Source organism: Clinocottus analis, unplaced genomic scaffold (genome assembly GCF_023055335.1).
Source record: "Clinocottus analis isolate CAN_PGR_092001 unplaced genomic scaffold, fCliAna1.0.p SCAF_43, whole genome shotgun sequence".
Classification (NCBI taxonomy): domain Eukaryota; kingdom Metazoa; phylum Chordata; class Actinopteri; order Perciformes; family Cottidae; genus Clinocottus; species Clinocottus analis.
The window spans coordinates 829040-851500 of record NW_027176187.1 but is presented as its reverse complement, the minus strand read 5'-3'; the positions used below and the strand labels follow the sequence as shown (position 1 = coordinate 851500).

General features: G+C 40.8%; 2 protein-coding genes across 13 annotated transcripts in view; both read right to left on the bottom strand.

The window, feature by feature from the left end:
- Positions 1-2521, bottom strand: part of LOC137801732 (protein-methionine sulfoxide oxidase mical3b-like) — a 30399-nt gene extending 27878 nt beyond the window's left edge. For 7 of the 8 annotated variants that reach the window (XR_011079905.1, XM_068599103.1, XM_068599107.1 and 4 more), the window contains exons 1-2: positions 2490-2521; positions 1330-1364 (exon numbers count right to left, since the gene is read on the bottom strand). Coding sequence is in view for 6 of the 8 variants with exons in the window: in XM_068599103.1 (XP_068455204.1) it covers positions 1330-1364; positions 2490-2512 (58 nt within the window). In the remaining 2 variants the exon portion in view is untranslated. Of the gene's footprint in view, positions 1-1329; positions 1365-2456 lie in introns of all 8 variants that reach the window. The other variant, XM_068599108.1, reaches the window with a different exon arrangement.
- A 3437-nt stretch (positions 2522-5958) lies between these two features.
- Positions 5959-22121, bottom strand: si:dkey-81h8.1 (uncharacterized protein LOC100034657 homolog). Of its 5 annotated transcripts, none has more exons than XM_068599129.1 (9): positions 21691-22121; positions 19108-19207; positions 18867-18980; positions 18727-18783; positions 16571-16708; positions 12604-12651; positions 12280-12393; positions 9124-9207; positions 5959-7070 (listed from the first exon to the last, which is right to left on the bottom strand). In XM_068599129.1, the coding sequence occupies exons 2-9, from the start codon at positions 19201-19203 to the stop codon at positions 6963-6965; spliced, it is 759 nt and encodes a 252-aa protein (XP_068455230.1). In that variant the 5' UTR covers positions 19204-19207; positions 21691-22121; the 3' UTR covers positions 5959-6962. The 5 variants fall into 5 exon arrangements, with proteins under 5 accessions (XP_068455230.1, XP_068455229.1, XP_068455231.1 ...); XM_068599128.1 differs by having other exon boundaries at positions 19108-19210; positions 21715-22121; XM_068599130.1 differs by having other exon boundaries at positions 21715-22121.
- Between the last annotated feature and the right edge of the window lie 340 nt (positions 22122-22461).

The following is a 22461-nucleotide window of genomic DNA, read 5'->3' as shown; positions in this document are numbered from 1 at the left end:
GCCCCCAGGCTATGGTAAGGTTTGACTTGGGATCACTAAATTGAGGCCCATTTGCAATAGCGTTCACCTTGTGCCCTCTCTCTTTGACTCCCAGGTTTCAGTCCAGCTACAGGGATTCCTGGTTCCCCGAAAGGCTTGCCTGGCTGTTGACCCTCGCTGCTGTTTTGTTTGAATTATTTTATTTACCTGTATTCTTGGTTTTGTTTGCTTTTGTTGACATCATTTTGTGCTGCATGGTTTTGTTTTATTTTGCTTTTGTTTAGCATTGTGTTGTGCTGCTTGGCTTTTGTTTTGCACGTTTAGTTCTTAGTTGACGGTCTACAAGGATATTAAGACATACCTTTGGTTGTTTTGTTTTAGATGTGTTGGGACGTCCCGTGTTTTTATGATCTGGTTAAGTGCTACAATAAATGTTATATTCTTTTGAACTGTTCCTTTTGTGTCCTGAAGTCACCCACCGCCACATGGATCTTTAGGGCCCCGTGCGCGACTCTTGGTTACAATATCACAAAATGTGAAATTAAAACTTGAAACCATCAAATACAAGAAGTATTGACAGCTTGTCGCTACAAACTCAACACAACAAAATCCCGATTGTTTGCATTCCTGGCTCCTCGATGGTGGAATGAGCTGATGTCAATTACATTGACATCAGGACAGCAGAAAGTGTCTACATCTTCCGTCGCAAACTAAAAACTCATCTTTTTCGACTATACCTTGAATAAAGACAATGACAGCAGCACTTAGACAGCACTTCGATGGCTCTTACTGATAGCACTTAGTAGTTTGACTTTATTTAAGAAATTGTTCTTTCTTGATTCTTGTTGTTCCTACTTCATACTTACGGTTGAATGCACTTATTGTAAGTCGCTTTGGATAAAAGCGTCAGCTAAATGACATCTAATGTAATGTAATAATGACGTGACTGTGTTCAGGTCACATGACCCATCTGAGTGTGTGTGTGTGTGTGTGTGTGCGTGTGTGTGTGGAGGGAAAGAGGGGGGAGGAGGGGTTCTCGGTACAGCTGGATCTGTCCTGTATGAAACTCTTTGTTCTATTTACTGTGACTGTCAACACAAACATGCTTTCGCTCTCTCTCAAAAAAAAACACAAACACACACACACACACACACACACACACACACACACACACACACACACTGAACATTCAGTAAAATCTGTCTGATTTTAACGATAGAGATCAAACCTGGACGCCCTAATACATACACACGAAAATACACAAACACATCCACATAAAGACACACCCCTAAACACACACAGTTCTAATGTTCAGATGTAAATGTAGTAAATGATTCGGTGTTTACTTACGTCTCAGAGCCGCTCTGCAACTGCTGCCAGCCAATCTACTTATCTCACACACACACACACACACACACACACACACACACACACGCACACACACACGCACACGCACACACACACACACACACACACAGTCTCAGGTCAGGGGGCATGGTCAGTGTGCAGACTCCGCCCACTGAGGACAGACAGTAATCTGAGTGTCTCAGCTAACGAGCTTAAGGAGGATCTTCAGCGTCCCCATCAGGCCGAGCGTGAGTTATTAATAATATACCCTAATGACTTGTTCATATCATGAAAACATCATACTATATTATTATGAAATTAAACCCCAAACTTCACCATCCAGGTTCATGCTTCCTGTTTATTAAAGTTTTTAAGTATAAAAAAGGTTCTAATATTTTAATAATTAATTAATTAACTGAGTAATTAAAGTCAGAAAACATCTGATTTCAGAAACAGATTACATTACATTACAGTCTTACAATACCGAACAATACAATAACAATACAAATAATAAAACAATACAAATAATAAAACAGTTTGGTTGGAGATGCCATCAGTTCCTAATTTATGTTGTTTATACATGCTTATATGTTTCTCTCTATTTCTTACATTTTTTAAAGCTTTTGCACTTTATTATTATTATTTACTTTATGTTGGACAGAAGAGCAACGTACTTTCAATTTTTTGCATGTTTGCACATATGTAAAAATTTACAATAAAGCTGACTTTGACTTTGAGGAGCTTTGCTAAAAACAAACAAATAAAGTTAAGTTGCATGAAGTTTAATTAAATTACGTTAAATTACGTTACATTAAGGTAAATTAAGTCAAATGAAGTTACATGAAGTTTAATGTAGATAAATTACGTTAAATTAAGTTGGATGAAGTTAAATGGAGTTATATGAAATGAAGCCCCCTGGTTCAAAGTGAACCAGGAGGCGTTTCTCACCAGCAGAGCTCGTCCTCTCGTCTCTGTAGAGACGAGAGGACGAGCCATGACATGGCCTGTACAGAGCGCAGACTGTACATGCCATGACAAACGGGCTGAGAGCCAGAATCACCGACTGAGACATCAACACCTGAAGGACATACAGAGCCAGATATGGATGACAGGAACATCTGAAAACTCACCTGAGTGATTCTCTGGAAGAAAACCTAACCCACCTGAGCGATGAATGAGCGATCATTCCCCCTCTTCGACTGAACGAAGTACAGAAGCCCATCCCCAAAGACCGAGCCACGACGGGATACACCTGAGGCACAAGCACACCTGTTACACACACACTGATCAATAACCGCGATACAACGTGATAGACAAATTGCATATCCAAGACTGCTCAAAGAATGAGCGAAGCACTACCTTCTTAAATAGCTTATGGTTATCAATACACCAAGGCCAACATGACGTCTTAATGGCTTCATTACGTCTTTAGATTAATCTCTGCATGATATCATAATGTAGCCCGGTCTACAATTATCATCTAGTTATCAAAATGTAAATATTCCTAAAACATTTAGTTCAAAGTCCCTAAGCCTAGACCTACGTTTTGAGTCAGCTTAACAGTTCAAAGTTAGTTAATGCAAATTAAAGTAAATAGTTTTGAGTGATGTGTATTTGATGCAGCCTAACTGTTAGCAGAGTAATCTGTCAATCTTTGTTTTCTGTGTGTTCATTGGGTTATCCTGATATCAGCCAATCCAATGTGCGTCTCAGGTAGAGGGGCGGGACAGTAGATTTCGCGGCATTGTGTTATAGTGAACGGCAGAAGCTACAGACCACCGTTGAATGAACCTGATAGTCTTGCATGAAAGCATAATGTTCAGAACTTAATGGCTGACGACCAGTTACCCTTTGGTTTACACTTATGTGATCTACGCAAGGTAAATACAAGTTGTTTATTATTTTCTATACTTTGACAAACTGTTAAATTGTAAATCGATGTGTTGCTAATCGCGATTAGCATATTATGGTTTTCTTTGCTTTCACACTGTTAGCTCTGTATATAAAACCTGTTAAGATAAGCTGTGCTATAAAACGTCATGAATCAGCATATGGACTGGGCGTTTAGCTGATTTATGTGATTCAGGAGACGGACCTTGGTGACAGAGGAAGGATCGGGAAAGCTCTTGTTGGACCACGATCAAGAACAGTTTCCTGCGTGCGCTGTGTGGACTGTTTCTGCTGTTTTTCTTCTACGCTTTGAAGCCGACCATCACCCCGTTTTCCGCATCCCCCCCCCCCCTAATACTCCTTGGATTTTGTGAGTACTAACAAAACCTGCACGTGCCTTCTTTTGTTTTGTTTAAGCTTGTGTGGACAAGTGAAACGGCCATTACGTTTTAGGCCTCTACGCTCCCAAGCCACGACTCAGGCCTGCAACAGGGGTTTTGTCATTTTGAATGTGTGTGAATGTGTGTGTGTGAGAGTGTGGGTTTAAAAGTATATTGATGTTTACTGTTAATAAATGTATCACTGTGCGTTAAGACAGTTGATGTATTTGTAAAGTGTGTTACCAGAACTGTTTATATCATAATTTCAAAACCAGATAAAGGGACAACATTAGAGGCACAGACCTTTATTTGTTGCTGTGTTAAATTCTATTGGAGGCACCGCCAGTAATGAAGTTTTCCTTATTAGAAAAGTAACGGTTGTAGAAAACCAAACTATTAAATTTATAACACAGGTAATACCGCCGTCATATTTAAAACTGTACCCAGGACCCCGCCCACAGTACTTATACCACAAGCCGATTCAGATAGTATCATAGAGCTACATGGGACGGGTGCTACAATAACAATGGAATTGCACGTTCTTTCAGACAGAGACACACAGATTCCCCAGTCTTATGGCTATCATGATATGGCTATCATGCCGACTTTGTGTGTAAGATTAAACAGAGACAATAAGATGAGAAGTCTGATTATAACAGTGACACAGTAACTGATTAAGAGTGAATATGTTTTTCTTCCAACAAATAACCACCTGAGATACAAACACACCTGTTACCTGAGACCTGATTAATACACACCTGTACCCAGTAAAACCAGGACAACCATGCCGTGTAAATTTAAACGACAGTGAAGTTCATGGAAACCAGAGACCGGAGCAGGAACAGCGACACCGTGAACCCAAACCTGGAGAGCGAGATGAGACAGAGATCCTTATAAACCTGGACCCAGTCAAACTTGGGTCTTTATAAACCTGGAACCAGTCCCATTGGGGTCTTTATAAACCTGGAACCAGTCACACTGGGGTCTTTATAAACCTGGAACCAGTCACACTGGGGTCTTTATAAACCTGGAACCAGTCACACTGGGGTCTTTATAAACCTGGAACCAGTCCCATTGGGGTCTTTATAAACCTGGAACCAGTCACACTGGGGTCCTCATTAACCTGGACCCAGTCACACTGGGGTCCTCATTAACCTGGACCTGGTCACACTGGGCTCCTCATAAACCTGGACCCGGTCACACTGGGTCCTCCTAGACCTGGACCCAGTGACAAGAGAAGACCGGAGGTTGTTACATGGTGTTGCAGATGTTGAGCAACATGAACAAGATGGCCGTCCCCATCTGCAGAACAGTCAGACTCTTTTCACCCCAAAACGTTCAGCAGACAAATAGTCAATGGGACCACTGGAAGAAGAAAAGAGGACAAGAGAGGAAGAAAGAACGAGGAGGAAAGATTTATAGTCTCATAGACTTACAGTCCCAAAGCATCACAGTCCTATGGTCTCTTAGACTCATGGTCTCATAGCATCATAGTCTCATGTGCTCATAGCATCACAGTCTCATTGACTCATAGTCTTATAGTTTCACAGCATCACAGTCTCATGGTATCATGGATTCATAACATCACAGTCTCATAGCGTCAAAGTCTTATGGTCTCATAACCCCCAGGACTCACATGCCACCTCCCCCTGCTGTAGCTCAGGGGGATGAGTGGTCGTCCCGTTACCACAAGGTAGCCGGTTCGATCCCCAGTCCCACAATTCACATTTCGAAGTGTCTCTGAGCACGACACTTAACCCCTCATTGCTCCCCAGGCGCCTCATAGGACAGCCCACTGCTCCTTGATCAAGGATGGGATTAAAAAAAGTGTATGTTGTTGTTGTTGTTGTTGTATGAGCAGGGTCTGGTAGTCTCGAAGCTGGAAGGGGATGCAATGACAGAGGCCATCCTGGTTCTGGTGTTTGACCTGAGGCTCTTGATCCGGTTTCGTCAAACACAACAAGTTATATATATATATATATATATATATATATATATATATATATATATATATATATATATATATATATATATATATATATATATATATTAGTGGCTGTCAAACAATTAAAATATTTACTTGCACATTTATCACATTTATGTTATAGTTAACTCGCGATTAATCGCAATTAAATCGAGAGAGAGAGAGGTGAACATAGCAGTCAGGCTTCGTAGGTCCTGTCGTTGGATGTGATGTGTATTACATCAGCTAAATCCTCGTCCTCCACAACGTTAACAGGCTACACGCAGTAGCATCCATTCCGCAGTTGCTGCAATACGTTTGTTCTTCGTTGTGGTGTCCATGTGTTTCTATCCACACGTAACACGCGCACGCACGCGCATACACACACACACACACATTTTTATTTTATTTTTTTTGTTTTTATTTCATTCTTGTTACCAAGGCTAGAAACTTATGACAGCTAGAGAGGTTTATTTTATTGTTTCCACAAACAAAAAGGGTGACAGAAGAAAAAGTGAAAAAGTGATTAATAATCTGGAAATGTTTGTTAGTATTATGAGAAAAGTTGGATACAATGTTTTTGGAGCTCAACTCCATAGGAACTAAAACTAAAATTCCTAATATTTCATTCTTTTTTGAGCCACTTGTTGAAAGTATTAAATCAACAGAATAATAATTGAAGTTTGAATCAGAATAACAACTCTAAAATATTAGAACCAACAATGAATTGACCTTACAGTAGATCAGCTGCTGTAATACTCTTACATCCATTAATTCTGGAATGGCATATAGATCAAAAAGCTGGGTTAGCTTTATAACCACATAACAACAACAACATAATCTTATTTCAACAGTCAAATATGTTTGAAGCAAGAAAGGCAAAAAAATTCTAAGTAAATAGTAAATCTGCCTTTACTCAAATTAACACAAAATGTGCATTGACTTTTAGATATGTGAATATGTCCCACTACTCTTATTGACCACGATCTTAGCCTTCCCCCTGCTTATCAAGCTGTCGCTGTTTAAGAGTCTGGCTGTGTTATTAATATTTCTTTATACTTATATTCTATTTCAGTGATTTAGCATTTGAAGATTACAATAAGATTCATGTGACACCGATCCATATGTGAACACAACATTTTGTACTGTAGGTGCAGAAGTTATAATTCTAATTCTGTGTTCATGTCACGCCAGAAGTAAAGGGACACTTAAAATATTTTTTTCCGCAATAACAATTTCCATAATTCTTATTATATTCTGGCCTCCGACTACTACCACTAGCCAATTTGTTGTCACGTTATAATGGTCCAAATTTGAATGACCTCCATGAGTCTCACAAGAATATTTTTTCTCAGGCGACATCCATATTTACAATCTGGCATGACTGACATTGAGTGCAGAATTCACGGCTCTGTTGTCACAGCTTTCATTGGCTCAACCTGGGGTTCAGTGGTTGGGGTGGATAGGTCCTCCACCTGCTCTGAATCTGGTTCAGTCACAACAACAGCCACCTGTAGACACACACAGAGAGCAGTACAATGTAAACATGACTTGCAGAGTATATACACATGTTGAATGGTAATGTTAAACCAAAAATGGGGGCCCTGGGGTTTCTGTACCTCCTTATTCCCCAAGTTCAAGTAGTCATATGAACCCCAAATGAGTTCCTATGCCTGTGTGATTTTTATATGTTTTTTGCAAATTAATAATAATTTGAAAGAAAAAAAACACTTTTATACCATATTTTGATTTGATCATAACTATGAACATCCAGCATGGTATGAGCAAAATAGGATTGGAAAGAGGATTGCCATGTAGCTTTCACATCACTACAGAGCAGAGAGCCCTTGTGGAGGCCCCAGTCCTCTTACCGCCTGACCCCACCCTACCGTTTGACCTTGGGGGCCCCACTTCACAGTCCGGACATGTCTTTTATGGAGCCACAGGGCCAGCTGGCACGCTGGATTGAGGAGCTACAGGTGTATGATTTCACTGTGGTCCACAGACTGGGGGCACGCCACGGAAGTGCTGACACGCTTTCACGCCGGCCTTGCAGCGCTGATGGCTACAACCACTTTGAGAAAAGAGAGGCGCAGGATGAAGAGCAGCTGCAACCTGATGTGAAATGTGCTGCAGTGAGCATGGACAGACAGCTGTGGACGCAGCAGACAGTGGGTGCAAACAGGGAGAGGATGTTGACATAAGGCCAATGCTCACTTGGCTGGGATCCCAATAGCGACCACCTTTGGGTGAGGTTACCATGTGTTCTCAAGCCACGAAGGAACTCTGGTAAATCTTTCAAGCCCTGCGCCTGCTTTAGGGCTGCATCACCGAATCAATAAAATCGCTAAAAATCGATTATTAAAAAAGTTGGCAACGAATTTCATTATCGATTCGTTGTGTCGCGTGATTAATACGTCACTCAATAAGTCGCTGAGAAGTTTGAGTATTGAACAAAACCTTGTATCCTCTCGTATGTCACTGCATGGTCGAGTTGCGTGTAAAATAACTTAACAGCTAGGCCGTTGTCGTTCGCTCACTAGCTAGTCGTTCATTCCCCGTGTTTCGATTTTTAGAACACGGCTCACGGGCAAGTCACGTGGTCCCTGCACAGCTGTAAAACACCCTCGCCAAAACCAATAACTTAACTCGAAATAAATAAAAACTCTAACAATTTAGCCCGGGGCGAGATAAAAGACCGAAGACATTATACTCATATCGGATGAGGATTGTTATTTCCTCCAGGATCTCTCAGATAATAGTTAACGGAGTAGCCACCGTGTTAGGTAACGAGGTCTTGCCTTCCTCCCCCCATCCTTTCCCCCTGGCAAGATCTCCTTTCATGCTCCACCGGTAATTATTAAAATGTGATTCAACAAGATTTTGCACCCCTTTCCACGTCAAACACAGGCTTGTAAAAATATACAAGCTATGATCTTGAGAACTACCAAAGCAGGTTGTGCGACGCGCTGTAATGGTAAAATATAGTAATTGTAATGTTCTAAACTGATTTAAATGTTTCTCAGAGATGTTGGAAGCAGATGGTGATGTGGGAAGTAGATTAAAGGACTGTTTTCCTCGTCTATGTATATGAGGGTAGTTCGTGAACTGATGGGGTGTTCATTTCCCAGGGCAAAGGAGATTGTGACTTCTTTGATCTCAAGGACCAAGAGGCAAAAGGTCGAAGATGGGCCGGTACTCAGTGTTCTCTTTGTTCCACGTGGTTTGAAGGTGTGAACCTCATCATGTATAAAAGAGGTCTGTGACTGTTGGTTCATTGAATTCTGTGTCGCAGACTGCTTTGGGTGGCTGTGGCATACCGTTCCTTCTTGCAAGAATAAACGGACGAAAGCCAATTTTGATTCCGAGATTCCATTCCTCCTCAGCAGATTAACTGAGAAAATCTTCTATTACAATTTGGTGTCAGAAGTGTATGGGGTCAGGACAGTCTCAATACATTTACAAATGCGCACAAAGATTTACAAATGCGCACAAAGATTCACAAAGATTTACAAATGCGTGCACGCACGCACACACGCACACGCACACACACACACACACAACCTGAGAAAGCTCGGCTGCAGCAGCCTGTGTTGCTGGAACAGGTGGCGGGCGCGTCTGTGGATAAACAGGTCTCTGACTTGGAGCCTGCACGAAACACACAAATACACAACATTTTACAGCTCTTTCTATGATGCCAATGTAATACATTGTAAACTTACTTTCATTCATAATTATGGGTCACTCAGACATTTTTCATAGATCATAGTAAAGATTATCACAGTTGTAATACATTATAATCTTCCTATAATGCAGTATAAAAGGTCACTTTAAGTTTGTCAAGTTGGGACATTTTGTGTTTTGTTCTTTCACCCATTCATCCCTCCATCATAGCCAGTGTAAAGGAGGCAGCAAGCTTGGGCCCCGATCACACAGAGACACGTCTTAAGAGGCACTTCCGCTTCAAAAATGCCCCAAGCAAGTCAGGCAAAACAGCTGATGAGCCTGTGGAGCTTATCAGCAACCAGACAAACAAACATAAATAACGAAGAAGAATTTGCTTCAATGCTGAAATCAAGCTCTTGCATTGTTTTTGAATAAGGAGGAGGAAAAATAATATTTAGTACATCATAGAAAAATGTAGCTCATATCAATGTCTGTTCCTACCACATTTAGCGGTATAAAAACGGGAAGTCTGAAAAAGTACTAAAGCCTATCTCTTGCTTGTTTTGATTGGATGACTCAGTCATTGTAAAATTGATGAACTGTGTGCACGGTGCTTAAAAGTTGAAAATACTTGAACTTTTATGCATGTCTGAAAACCGTCAGAAAAAAGAGGATGTATTCCTGACTTCCTCTCCCCAGCAACTTTTTCCAACTCTTCCTGAGGAACCCTGAGGTGTTCCCTGGGCAGGTGAGATATGTTCTCTTACTACTGTAGTTGGATGTGGCCAGAAAATCTCCGAAGGGAGCCGCCCAGGAGGCATTCTAATGTTAAATAGACTTGTACATTTCTAGTACTTTTCTTCAGAGTACACTAAGCACTTTTTACACTACATGTCATTTACCCATTCACATCCATTGATCCAGGAGTAATGGGAGTTTAGGCGCAACAGACCTACATGGGCAACGAGCCATGTGGAATAGTGGAGACTTTAAAATAAGAGACTTTTAAATAAACTTTTCTGAGAAACAGCCCAAATGGAAACGCACTACGCTCCCCCGCTTGCAAAGAGGACATCCATTCACGGAACAAGACGAATCATTACATTTTGGGCTTTCCTTTCCAAGACTGTGAGGGCAAACATGCAGCAAGTAAACCTGAACTCTTGTTTGTTATATTTCATCATATTTACTTTGTAAACTGCCTGCAGTTTAGTCTGATATATTTCCACTCGTTCGTTGTTGGTTTTATGATGAGTAGTCACCAAAAACGATTGTTATTATCTCCGTTCTGTCTCTGTATGTTGTAATGTAAAACTTATGTTGCAAATTAATCCCGGTTTTGCCTTCAGCTGCCTAAATTAGGTAATTAGTAGTTTCCAAAAGGAAAGTTAAACCACAGCCTAATGTCTCCCCCATTAGCAACGCAATGGCTAATAGTCAGCGGTGACCTAAATAGTAACAGTTTGAGCTGAGACCACGTGGCTAGTGTACTGGAATGATGGCGGGACATTTCATCAATTTTGCCAAGCAGTAAGTCACCATAACCTGCACCTTTTGATGAGTCATTCATCACTTGTAAGACATTGAACAGGTTTACACAAAAAAGGTCAGCAGTAACCTGAGAATTAGTAATGCTATGGATATGACACCAACTTCGATATACATGCGGCATTAGAAAACAATGATTGTGCGCAATTATGAGTGACGACTATGAAGCAGATAGTCAGACAAAATGAAAGAAATACGACAACATGAACCACTTGTATAATAATAGGATGTGGCGCTACGTAGTGTTTCTATAAAACCTAGTTTAGGAACAAGGACCACGCCCCGGACACAGCTTTCCCACGATTTGTAAGGAAAACACGCAGACGCTGGCTAATGGAGAACACAGATAGCAGCACATGAGTCGTAACAGCAACATGAATGAACCGAAGGTAGAGAAACGGTTTAAAAGAGACAGCAGCAAGATGATAGGTTAACGATGTAATTGTTTTGTTGTGCTTATTGGATATAGGAGACCAGCTGATCTACATAGCTGGTGTTGTGATTGACAGCTCCGAACAATGGCAGCAAGTAAACAATGAGTGAACGTGTGTGAGAAATGATAGGTAGAGGTATGGTCTTCGGACTGAACTTGCTCACATAATGAACTACAGGTTCCCTTTAGTTCATTATGTAGCTTAGAAATATATACATACACTGCTGGTAAAAGTCTTGAGTCACTTGGTATGTTGAGGTTTTTTCTTTCCTTCAATAATGACTATTCTTGAGACAAAAAGAGTATAATTCAGATACTAAATGTATTATTTACATTTGCAATAGCTTTGGCCCCAAAAGAAGAAGACTTACTTGAAAAAAACTTGTGTATTGTCAAAGTCCCCACAATGTTACATACTGTTGGAAATATTTCCTCCCAAATACCCTCCGTTTTTGAATTTGCATTAATGACCCAAGCTTATTCTTAAAACATAAAGGTGCAATTGGGGGCCCCTGCAGTCGATTCAGTGGTGGGATTGAATAGTTTCATTACGCTGTGATTTGTTTGTCCATATTTTGTCCATCTGATATTCATTAATTCAATTCCAATACTCTGACCCTAACTTAACCTTCTATTTCTATTGTGATGTTTTAAGAATAGTTGTTAAAATTAAGCTATCTGTTCATATTTTATCTTTATACAGGCATTCTTGTGCACTTGACACAGAAACAGGAATGTATTTCTTTTGATCTTTTCCAGAACCACACACACTAATTTGTCAAAGGAACATCTTGTCTGTGCGTTCTAATTGGTGGCCACAATTTGTGTGAACCAGTAGAATTATACAGCCCTTTCCATTCAATCTAACCCAACCTTACCTACTACTAAATCCATCTCACCTAACCACATTTGACTTATTACAACCTGTTTAATCTAGGTTACCATGTATCCAAACCCCTTATTGAATTTATCTGTCTCTTTACATCTAAATATCTGATTAACCACTCAATTTACTACTCTCTTACGTAATTCCTTAGCCTTGCATTATTTGGATACTTTTGATGAGAGTTCACCTGGGTTCCATCAGCAGCTAGGACAGTGAGTCCAAACAGCATTGCAGTGATGCAAATCAACAGCTCCAGCACCAGGAAGATCACCAGTGTCCCCAGGATCCCATCAATCAACAGCTAGCCAAAGAAATCCAAGAGCATATAAAGTCAGAAAACAGGAAGAGTATGTACGATGAAACAAAGGGTTTCTTGGTGTGACAAAAACAAACAAAAAAACAAAGTGTCTATTAATTAAACATACATGTGTCATCTTCATGCACTCTACAAGACAAGATAACAAAGCCTATCTGACCAAAATATTAGTTGTAACAGTAGTCAATCACTTACTTTACACTTTTGCTCGATCAGCCCGGTGCATTTTCTGAAACAATGTTGCTGCAGTGGACAGTAAAGACAAAGAAACATAGAGTCTTCTTTTTCACAACATTAGTGTCAACTATGAATTCATGTGATTCTACTCAGGGATCATGATTGCTTTATGGATGTTACATAGCTTGGCTCCTCTGCCGGACAAAAAAAACATACACGTGGGACTCCCCACACGGCCATAAATTCAGCAACATGTATTTATACGTTGTAGTTTATATTGTTTCTGCAGCTCATTTAGTCACATCATTGGACCACATGTAACGTCCCGTCATGCAAATTAATGGCCATCATGTCATATCTTCATGCTGCTGCAGCTCCCTCCACCACCTTCCCACCTACCTATGCTTTCCTTGATTTGACTAAGGATTGAATGCTCATTGATGTGATTATTAATTAATTAATTACTTAAAAGTTATATATATATATATATATATATATATTATAATGTAATTCTTTTTTCACAAATACACTCCATGTAATATAATGGTCATTGAGCAGGTCCTGTCTTCTGTCTGTGCTCCTGCTGTTGGCTGGCCAGCTTGACAAGCGCTCCTTAATGCTCTTTGACCAATCACATCTCACCTCTGTCTTTCTCTATGTGCGTTTACATGATGGTATTAATTTGAATCTTGCTTTAGTCGGACTATGCTCTCTTTCGGGGCAACTGCTGTTATTCTAATATACATGGCAGTGTATATTAGGATCGCTATTAGGAGATTAGGAGCGCTAGCTGGCTACAACAGGGAGCTAGCGGAGACACCCACCGAAGGGAGTATCCCGACTTTTACGTTTGTTTGTTTCTGCCGGCCGGCTCCCGGCAGTGACAACTCAACTTCCGGGTCACGACCTGGGAGGGAGGGCGTCGGGATCTTGAGCATGCGCAAAGACGCATAGTCTAGCCGCGATGTCGCATAGCCGCGATGTCCGAATTCTCAACCGAGTCAGATCGAGTTATCCAGGGGTGTTAATCGGATCGTAGTCGGACCGCAATTATTCGAACAAAGGTGTTTACATGAAAGGGATAATTTGATTTTAGTCCGATTAAGCCAGTACTTCGAATGCATGTAACCACAGTCATTGTGACGGCAGCTGGCTGCGCGCTACACGCTCCGGTACTTTAGGTGATGCTGTATGCACCTTGTCAAGTTGGTTGCGCTGCTTCAACTTGTAGAAGAACACTTTAACTTGTAAAGAAGGAGAAGAATCTGTAGCTGGAGTCTATTCCCCTAATTCAGAGGTAGCCAACACGGTGCCCGCGGGCACCTTGAGCTTCGTCAAAAAAAAAGAAGTTACCAATCGACCACGGTCGCGTTAAGGGCAAATTATACTCTTGCAACTACTACTGCGGCTGGCCACGCAGTTTGATTGACGGACTCGTTTTGGTTTATAGTTCCTGTGCGTTTTCCATACTCCAGAACAGTAGGTGGCGCAACGACCATTTAGAGTCGACCTGCACACCGACGTTCACCGATATCTCCCTCCAGGAATTCACCTCCATCTGCGTGTCCTTATACTCCGTCAGACGGGTTATATAAATTCTCAAATTTGCGGACCTCTTCAGCCAAACGTTCTTCAACGGGATCCATTGTTCGTGTTTTTGCTATGGCTTTTAAAAACAGCGGTATTATGCTATGAAACCGGAAATGCAAGACTCAGTAAGGATGTAGTTAGCGGCCAATCACAGCTTTGCGGGCTTGCGTTGCTTTGACGGATAGTCAGAAATTTGGGGTGATGCACGCAAGCACGCAAAATGGCCGATTTGACCACGCAAGGGCGGCCATGCGTGTCTTACGTGCTTGCGTCTCTGCGTAAAACCCGAGTATAAAGGGCAAATTATACTCCTGCAACTACAACTGCGGCTGGCCACGCAGTCGGATTGATGGAGTCGTTTAGGTTTATAGTTCCCGTGCGTTTTCCAGACGCCAGAACAGCAGATGGGGCATGACCGTTTAGAGTCGACCTGCACACTGTTGTTCACAGACATCTCCCTGCAGGAATTCACCGCCATCTGCGTGTCCTTGTACTCCGTCAGGCGAGTTATATAAATTCTCATATTTGCGGACCTTTTCAGCCAAACGTTCTTCAACGGGATCCATTGTTTGTGTTTCTGCTATGGCTTTTAAATACAGCGGTATTATGTTATGAAACCGGAAATGCGAGACTCAGAAAGGATGTGGTTAGCGAACCAATCACAGCCTTGCGGGCTAGCGTTGCTTTGGCGGATAGTCAGAAATTTGGGGTGAAGCACGCAAAATGGCCGATTTGACCACGCAAGGTCGGCCATGCGTGCTTGCGTCTCTGCATAAAACCCGGGTATAAATCAGCCTTAAATCAGCCTTTAAAACTCTTCTCTGTATTGCAAGCAGCGGAGTTTCGCCCAAACACGGGCGAATCTCCAACAGACACAAACAGACACACAGCACACACACAGTGGACAGAGAGAGAGGCAGAGCCGCGAAAAATATGTTGCTGCTTTTCACAATGGGATTTGCTACTTTAAGCTATCACTATTTTAAGCTATCATCGATCCGGTTAAAAGCCTATCAGTTCATGTATGTGCGGGTCAAGACAAACAACAGGCTGCAGCCTGGAGCTCCATAAACGGACGTTTCTGACTTCTGACTTCTGACTTCTCAGGGTGCAAGAGGAAATGCTGATCTGTTAACAGGCTGCACTACGCATGCGCGACTCGCTGATTCTTAGCATTTTGCCAAGATTTATGAGATCTCCGTGAGTTCTTTTCTGCTGTTGCGTCTTTCATCAGAAAACAGACCTCTGCTCATTAAGCATGAATCTACAACCCCGTTTTAAAAAGATGGAAAAGCAGCTCACTGCAGTCACTAATACTGCTACAACGTGATGCTCACATATCTGCACTCATTTTGTTTTGTTTTGCAAAAAAATAGCTTATTGTTTTACACAATATGCTATTCAGTAGTAACTAAATATTTGATATTCTCTTCCGGGTTATAACTTAATTTTCATTTTTCTAACAAAGTGATAAAACATTTTTTCCTACCATCATTGTTGTGGAAATTGTTAATAATTATTATAAGGAATAATTATCATTGATATGTGATCAGTCACTTCGCATATATTACTATAAAAAGGTGATCTGTGGAACTTTGTTGTTCACAAAGTTTGTATCAAACAAGTAGCGTTTCAGATTATTTTGTACCTCGAAGTAGGTCTGGGTTTCAAGAAGGTTAGTGAACCCTCTGTTCATGTGTTTTTACGTTTCATTTCTAATCCATAATGTTATAGTGTAAAGGTATTTTATGTGCCTCTTTGTTTCCCTTTTTTTTAACGTCTCCATTCTTCCATTGTGAACTACGTGTTTAACCTCAGATTGCAATGCATTGTGGGTAATTCCCTTAGGCAAAGTCAGCATCTAATATTGACTTACGGAAAGGGTTCATAAATGGCCCAAAATGTCTGCCAAAGAGCCCTCAATCACTCCACAATTTGACAATGGGACACCACTAAACCTCAAGGACTTTGCAGAAGTCCGTGAGTTTTGTAATTTTATTTTTTTTTTTCGTAAATTTACACAGTGAATGTTGGAAATGTGTTTTTAAATTGATTGATTCAAAGTACAACAGTATAACCGGAGAGGGGTACTTTTGTTTAGGAATATATGTCTGTCCTGCAAACATTGTTTCAGTCTTGCACCAGGCAAGACTCACGTCTTCCAAAGATAAGCAGATCACAGGCTACTTCATTTCAATAATAATATATATCATTCAGTTGTTCGCTGCGGACGTTAGTACTAATACTATAACAGAATTTGACTACATGTTCACAGCTTTGTTACAGTGGTTGCTATTCTTTTTGGCCACAGATGGTTTTATGATCATGGAAACCTTAAATCTATTGAATCTCATATAGTGCTCTGGCCTCTGTTTGCAGGTCTTCAAGACAATACCACGGCATGTAGCTCCAGTCTGCGACAGTGTTCACAGTGGTAAGAGTCCTGACGGTAGGGCAGGTGTTTGGACATCAGACCCAAAGCAGCAGTGGCAAATGCAGCACTTATGAGGTGCAGAACCAGGACACATTTCACCTGCAAATAATAACAAAAGTGCTTAATGTACAATAAGGTTTTTACTCAAAACCTAACACAAGCAGTAGAAACAGTGTTTTACAATGCCGTGTCATGACTGTATGCACTATTATGCGGCATCCTCACGTGTGCCTGTGAAAATACTTTCCTTAGCTACATTCACACTGTGCTGCCTTTACGGCATTTTTTTCTTCTTCTATTTTTCATTTGTTTAATTAATGGTTGTTTATTTCAAGACATAGTTGGCAATATGGTTTTCCTGTTCGTGTCATATTACAACGTCACTTCCAGTTTTAGCACTTATGGGGGCGGGACTTCCGGTTCGTCACTTCTGGGGCGGGACTTCCACGCCCTGTTAAATGGTGTCTGATTGTAGCACTTCCGGTTCAGCAAACATTTGGACAGTGGACCGCATGCTTTGGATTCTGCTTGAAGCATCATAGAAGCAATGTCGTAAGTGCTGTAATATATAGACTTGCAACATATATTCATATTTTTGTTACTGTGAAACGCTATGTTAAGAATGTGGACTGAATGTTTGTATTGTATGTTTGTTTGCAGTTTTCACCAACATGATTGAGGAAGAGTAACAGTAAATTCAGTGAAACTTACTACGATCTCTGTCTTCATTGACTGTGGTTTAACTCGGTGTTTAGTCCAGAGTTTTAACACACTGCACGAGAACACTACACACACCTTTACTTCCTCGATTATATGTGGTTTATTCACTTCATTCGCGCCAGAAAGGGGGCGTGGCTTACCTCCATGCCTTATCGCTGTAAAAACCGTTACCATTCCCTCAATCCACCATAGAAATAACCACTAGTTGTAAATGTTGTGTAAATTCCACAAATGTTTTTACTGCCATATGCACAGTTATTCTATACAATGAAAAGCTTATTTTGCTTGGTCCTCCTACACAGAATTACAATAAAGTTAAAAAATAAATAAATAAGGCACAAAACATAAAAGATACAAAAATTGTAAGATAATTTCGGTTCACCCAGTATTGCACAAAAATATGATAGTATTGCTATGATAGATATGATAAAATATAATAATAATATTGCTCATTGCTCATTGTATACACTATGCATTGCTACAATGTCCAAGTATGGTCATGACATGAAGTCACAGCAGCCATTCACAGATCAGTGATGTGTATGTATGTGTGTGTATCACGCTCGCAAGCGCGCGCACACGCACACACACACGTGTTCCAAAATGACACACTGCCTCATAATGTTTGAATATTCTCCTAATAAATGATCTTGGATTCTTGCCATAAAAGTAACTTTTGTCCACTTTACAGTGAATTCATGATCATTCAATTTTATGGCATCAGTATAGATTTGGGGCTGACAGACTGGGGCTGTTGTGTTTAAGGTTCCACTCTTTTGGGACCCAGTGTTTGCCTTTTTAAATTACAACAATTTTTCCTGTCCAGACTTTGTCCTTATAATAAGTAACACACTGCCTTTGCCAGTTTACCAGTTTGAAACTAGGGGTTTTGGGTGAATGGCTACTGCAGTGCCCCCGTTGCATATTTAACGTGGCACTACTTAGCTACTCACCTGGGTTTTTTGTTCTGATGCGTTTTAAATTAAAGACTATGTTCAGTCGATATTCAGATCACATTTAATCTTTTACAAACCAAAATAATAACCTCCTCAGCATAACTTAGGTGCCGGTATTCAAATCATAAAACAAAACCATAACCAATGTTTCATTAACGTTCCAGTCAAACGTGCTCCTCAAAATGTTCTAGTCTCATCAATCGTCTCATCCCATGCTCTCATAAACAGTGAAAAAACTGTTTGCCTTTCCAAAGTGAGCAACACCTGACCCTAATCTTTCTCCAAATTATATAGGGCCGACCTGCCGTAGCAGTCGGCCTTGCGCCCCCAGTGGTGGGAGGTCAACATAATCTAAAAAATGCAAAATGTACTTTACACCTTCTACTGAATGAATTTAGCTGATTGTGTGTGTAGAAAAGTGTACAAAATCTTTAAACTCACCCAAAACAGAGTAGGTTTCCTCCCACTGTGGACCAACACTGAACCAGACAAGGTCACCTGGTGGGTTATAAAACAACATACTTAGACACGGTATTTTCGAAAAACATGAAAGTCTGACACACGTGTTTATTGACACTGACTTGTATGACAACAACTAGGAAGAGGGCCACATCTCCTGTAAAGTGGACCTCATGAATCTGGAGCACAGAGGCACTTAGACAGAGAATCAAACCCCCAATAACGATCTGGATTGCCTGAGAGAGTGAGAGACAGCGAGAGAGAGGAAGCGAGAGAGAGGGAGCGAGAGAGAAGTTAGCCAAGGAGACCAGCAAAATATGGATAGAGCTCTCTACCAGTCAGCCATTTGTCATGTAAGCGCACCCCGAGAGTCTTTGGCTCCATCTTGAGGTGGGACTGTAGTTGGCCTGGGGAGAGGGTCCCTGCTGCAGGCATTGGATCTTTGTCATTAAGAGCCATCCTGCTGCTGATGGAAAAAGAAAACGTCTTTACAAAATAATTCAATCAAAGAAAAAGCATACAGCTAAAGAATGGTGAGGATTGTTAAAAGAAATTAATAGAAATATACTATGCCATATGCACAAGGACGCAAGTTGGTGTTACAATTTACCTTTAGCGACTGGCATTTAGATTAACTTAATTCTACCGATTTGTTAGTGGCTGTTAAACAGTAATACGGCAGCAAAAGGCAGAGAAGATGAAAACTGTTAGCCGATAGATGTCCAGAAGTGATAGATGCTCTTACATCTTGCTTAACAGTGGTCAAGAAAATTCCCAGGGTCGCTGTAATAAAGCCACCGTATAGTTTGAAGAATGTATTGACATATATATTTTTTTAATTTATTAACTTATGTATTCATTTGATTTAGACATATTAGGTGGGCTGTATGCATTCTTTGACACTAAATTATACTGATTCAAAATGTTCTCAAAATTACATTTAGCATCTTATTTTTCAGAAGAAACTATCCTGTATTATCTGATTGGGGAAATTATTATTTGTGGTTATCCATTCCTAGGGGCAGTGTGCTGCTGTGAAGCACTCAGGGAGCAACTGGGAGAGTCTTGCTTAAGGACACTTCCACATGCAAACTATGAGGAGACCAGGGATCGAACCATGAACTTTGCAATCACAGGACGGCCACTCTACCCATGAACCACAGCTGTGACCTCAACATGCTTTTATATTGGCCACTCTGAGAACTTCATTCACTGATTAAGACTGTGAAAAGTCACAAAGGGGACCTTGAGTTGAGATTAATTTCTCAAAAAGTTGTGTGTTCAAACATCGGGTGCAATGACAATTCCACTATATAGTTGCATGCAGTTCACTGGCTCGTCAAAAATGTGTATAAATCGATAATAAAGATTCATTCACATTTTGAGTTCTGGGATTAACGGCAACAGAGAACACTGTGACCAGATGCTCCACTGTCCTCTACTACGGCTTCAGGATACACAGAAAAAGGTGATGTTCAGACCAAAGGCGACACACTAAAGGGGAATAAACAGGCCGAAAACATTTAGAGAGACGACTCTCTCCCAAATCCAAAAACTATGATAAAACTATTATAAGTTATGTAAATTATAAAGCTTGTAACTGGTCCAAAGACAATTAATCTCATCTCTATGGTAAAGGTGGTGCATGTATTGGTGCATGTATTTGTGATGGCCGGAAGCTCCCATGATGGTTGACTTCTTTCTTGTTTTAATTTGTTGCCTTTTTGTATTTATGGAGCATGTATGATCGATGACCTTGAAACGGACTCTTTTAACCACCCAGCCAGATTTGGACCAAATGCCACTGAAAGAGGAGTTAGTAGAACATGGAAGAGAGGAAAGAGAGCCGGGATTTCAGTTTAGCTACCCCAGCTAGGACTCTAGTTCCTGGTGTAAAAATGTTTGTGTTGGGATGATGGACATTTTATCTGCCCAAAGAATGACAATAAATTACCTTAAACATTTAATTAGGAATGATGTTCTAGACGTCACTGAGAACACTACATAATAAGATGATTTGGGTATATGAAAAATAATAAACATACCACGGCATTTTTATTTTTATTATATTCACAAAATCAGGATCCTATTCATTGTGGAGCAGCTTGATGACGTCACAAGTTTGAGACTTACGTCTCATGTTTCTGGGTTCAAGCGAAAATAGCTCATGTTTCCAAATTTCCTCAGCCATGGACATAACATGGCATTTCTTAATTTAGTCTTTGTTCCCCTTTAACAGCCTTGACTCAGCAAAAAAAAAAAAAAAGACTTGTTCTCCATCTGATCGGCCTCTATCATTATTATCGGCTGAGTATTTTGTTGTATTATGACTTGATTACCTTCATTACTTGGTTGGTTGTTTATTACTAAAAAAGGATACTCACTAAAAAAAAGTGTCCTATGCAATAAAAATACAGTCCTGTATATGTATGCCATTTTAAGACTTAAGAATATTTTGATGATCATATTGTGAATCACACATATTTTGGCAGGAATACTACTTCTTGACAGCAGCAGCCTAAACACGGTGTTTTTGAACATCCATTCAAACGAAGTCTCTCCAGACAAATATAGAATTACAGTCAGTGCTTCATGGAGCCTATTTCATTAAGAACGCGAGCGTGGAGAACATTCCGGTAGTCTGCAGTCCATCTGCTGCTGACGGGACAGCAGTGGAGTTGGCCCAGCTCCAGGAACAGCCCTAGCAGGTTGAGCTGTTACGTGCAGGAGTCTGATGTATTTATTTGTACAGGCTCATACCTTCTTAGAAGACAAATGCCATTCTTTCGTCAGAATGGTTTCCACCAAATTACTACGATAACACATGAAAGCTGACGTTTCGCTTCCTCGGCGCTGTTGGCAATGACACTTCACCCGCTCCCGCGTTAACATTACCTTGTCAGAGTTTCTCCTGCGGGACAAAATGCAGTGAGCAGAGTATTTTACCTCAGCGGTGTTACAGCAGCTCACCGTCTCCTCGTATCTGCTCGGTAAACGGAGCCTCCGGTGATGTCCGTGGAGCTTGCAGCAGGGTGTGTTGTGTTGTCAGCTGGATTTCACTGCAGTGCCGATGATGCTGCGACTTCTGCGGACTTGCTGCAGTTCACGTGCACGACTGCAGACAGGCGGGCTGTGCTCCTGTTACGTAGACTTACGTACCTTCCTACGAAGTGTAGCACAGCTGGTGTTGAAATTATGCTCTAATTTTTGATACCTGGGACCGTGATCCGACACCCCCTCAGCAGCGGTGCCACAATGTTTTGAATTATGTGCGTTACAAAAAGAGGAGTCTAGGGGCATGCTGAATTACATTTTCATAACAAGTTTTAAGATAATATAATAATAATATATAATATAATAATAGCGAAATTAAGAGGCTGGATCTATGTTTAACATGGACACATTGGTTGTATGAATGACACACAGGTCGAATGTTGCCTTAGTTGCTGCAGATACCACCCACTGAAGACACAATGGTGGAAAACTATTGGATAAAGTCAACATCTTCGACTTCATAGGCTTATCGCCTAGTGATCGCCAGTGATCTATTACCAGTATACCTTTTAATTATTATAATAAACACCTACAAGTGGAGGGACAAAATGTGGTGATGTTATCCCTGCGTGGATTTCCTCGAGATACTCCAGCGCCTCCAAAGAGGATTAAATCAATTACCAGACCAAAGATATAAATACAAGAAGAAAAATTCAACTTTTA

Bases quoted from the DNA above. Each gene is read 5' to 3' on its own strand.
- si:dkey-81h8.1 (XM_068599129.1), bottom strand. From the start codon at position 19,203: ATGGCTCTTAATGACAAAGATCCAATGCCTGCAGCAGGGACCCTCTCC. The intron at 18,784-18,866 runs GTCAGTGTCAAT...ATAACCCACCAG, and splicing joins TCCTAGTTGTTGTCATACAA to GTGACCTTGTCTGGTTCAGT. The intron at 12,394-12,603 runs GTAAGTGATTGA...TTCTTTGGCTAG, and splicing joins TGATCGAGCAAAAGTGTAAA to CTGTTGATTGATGGGATCCT.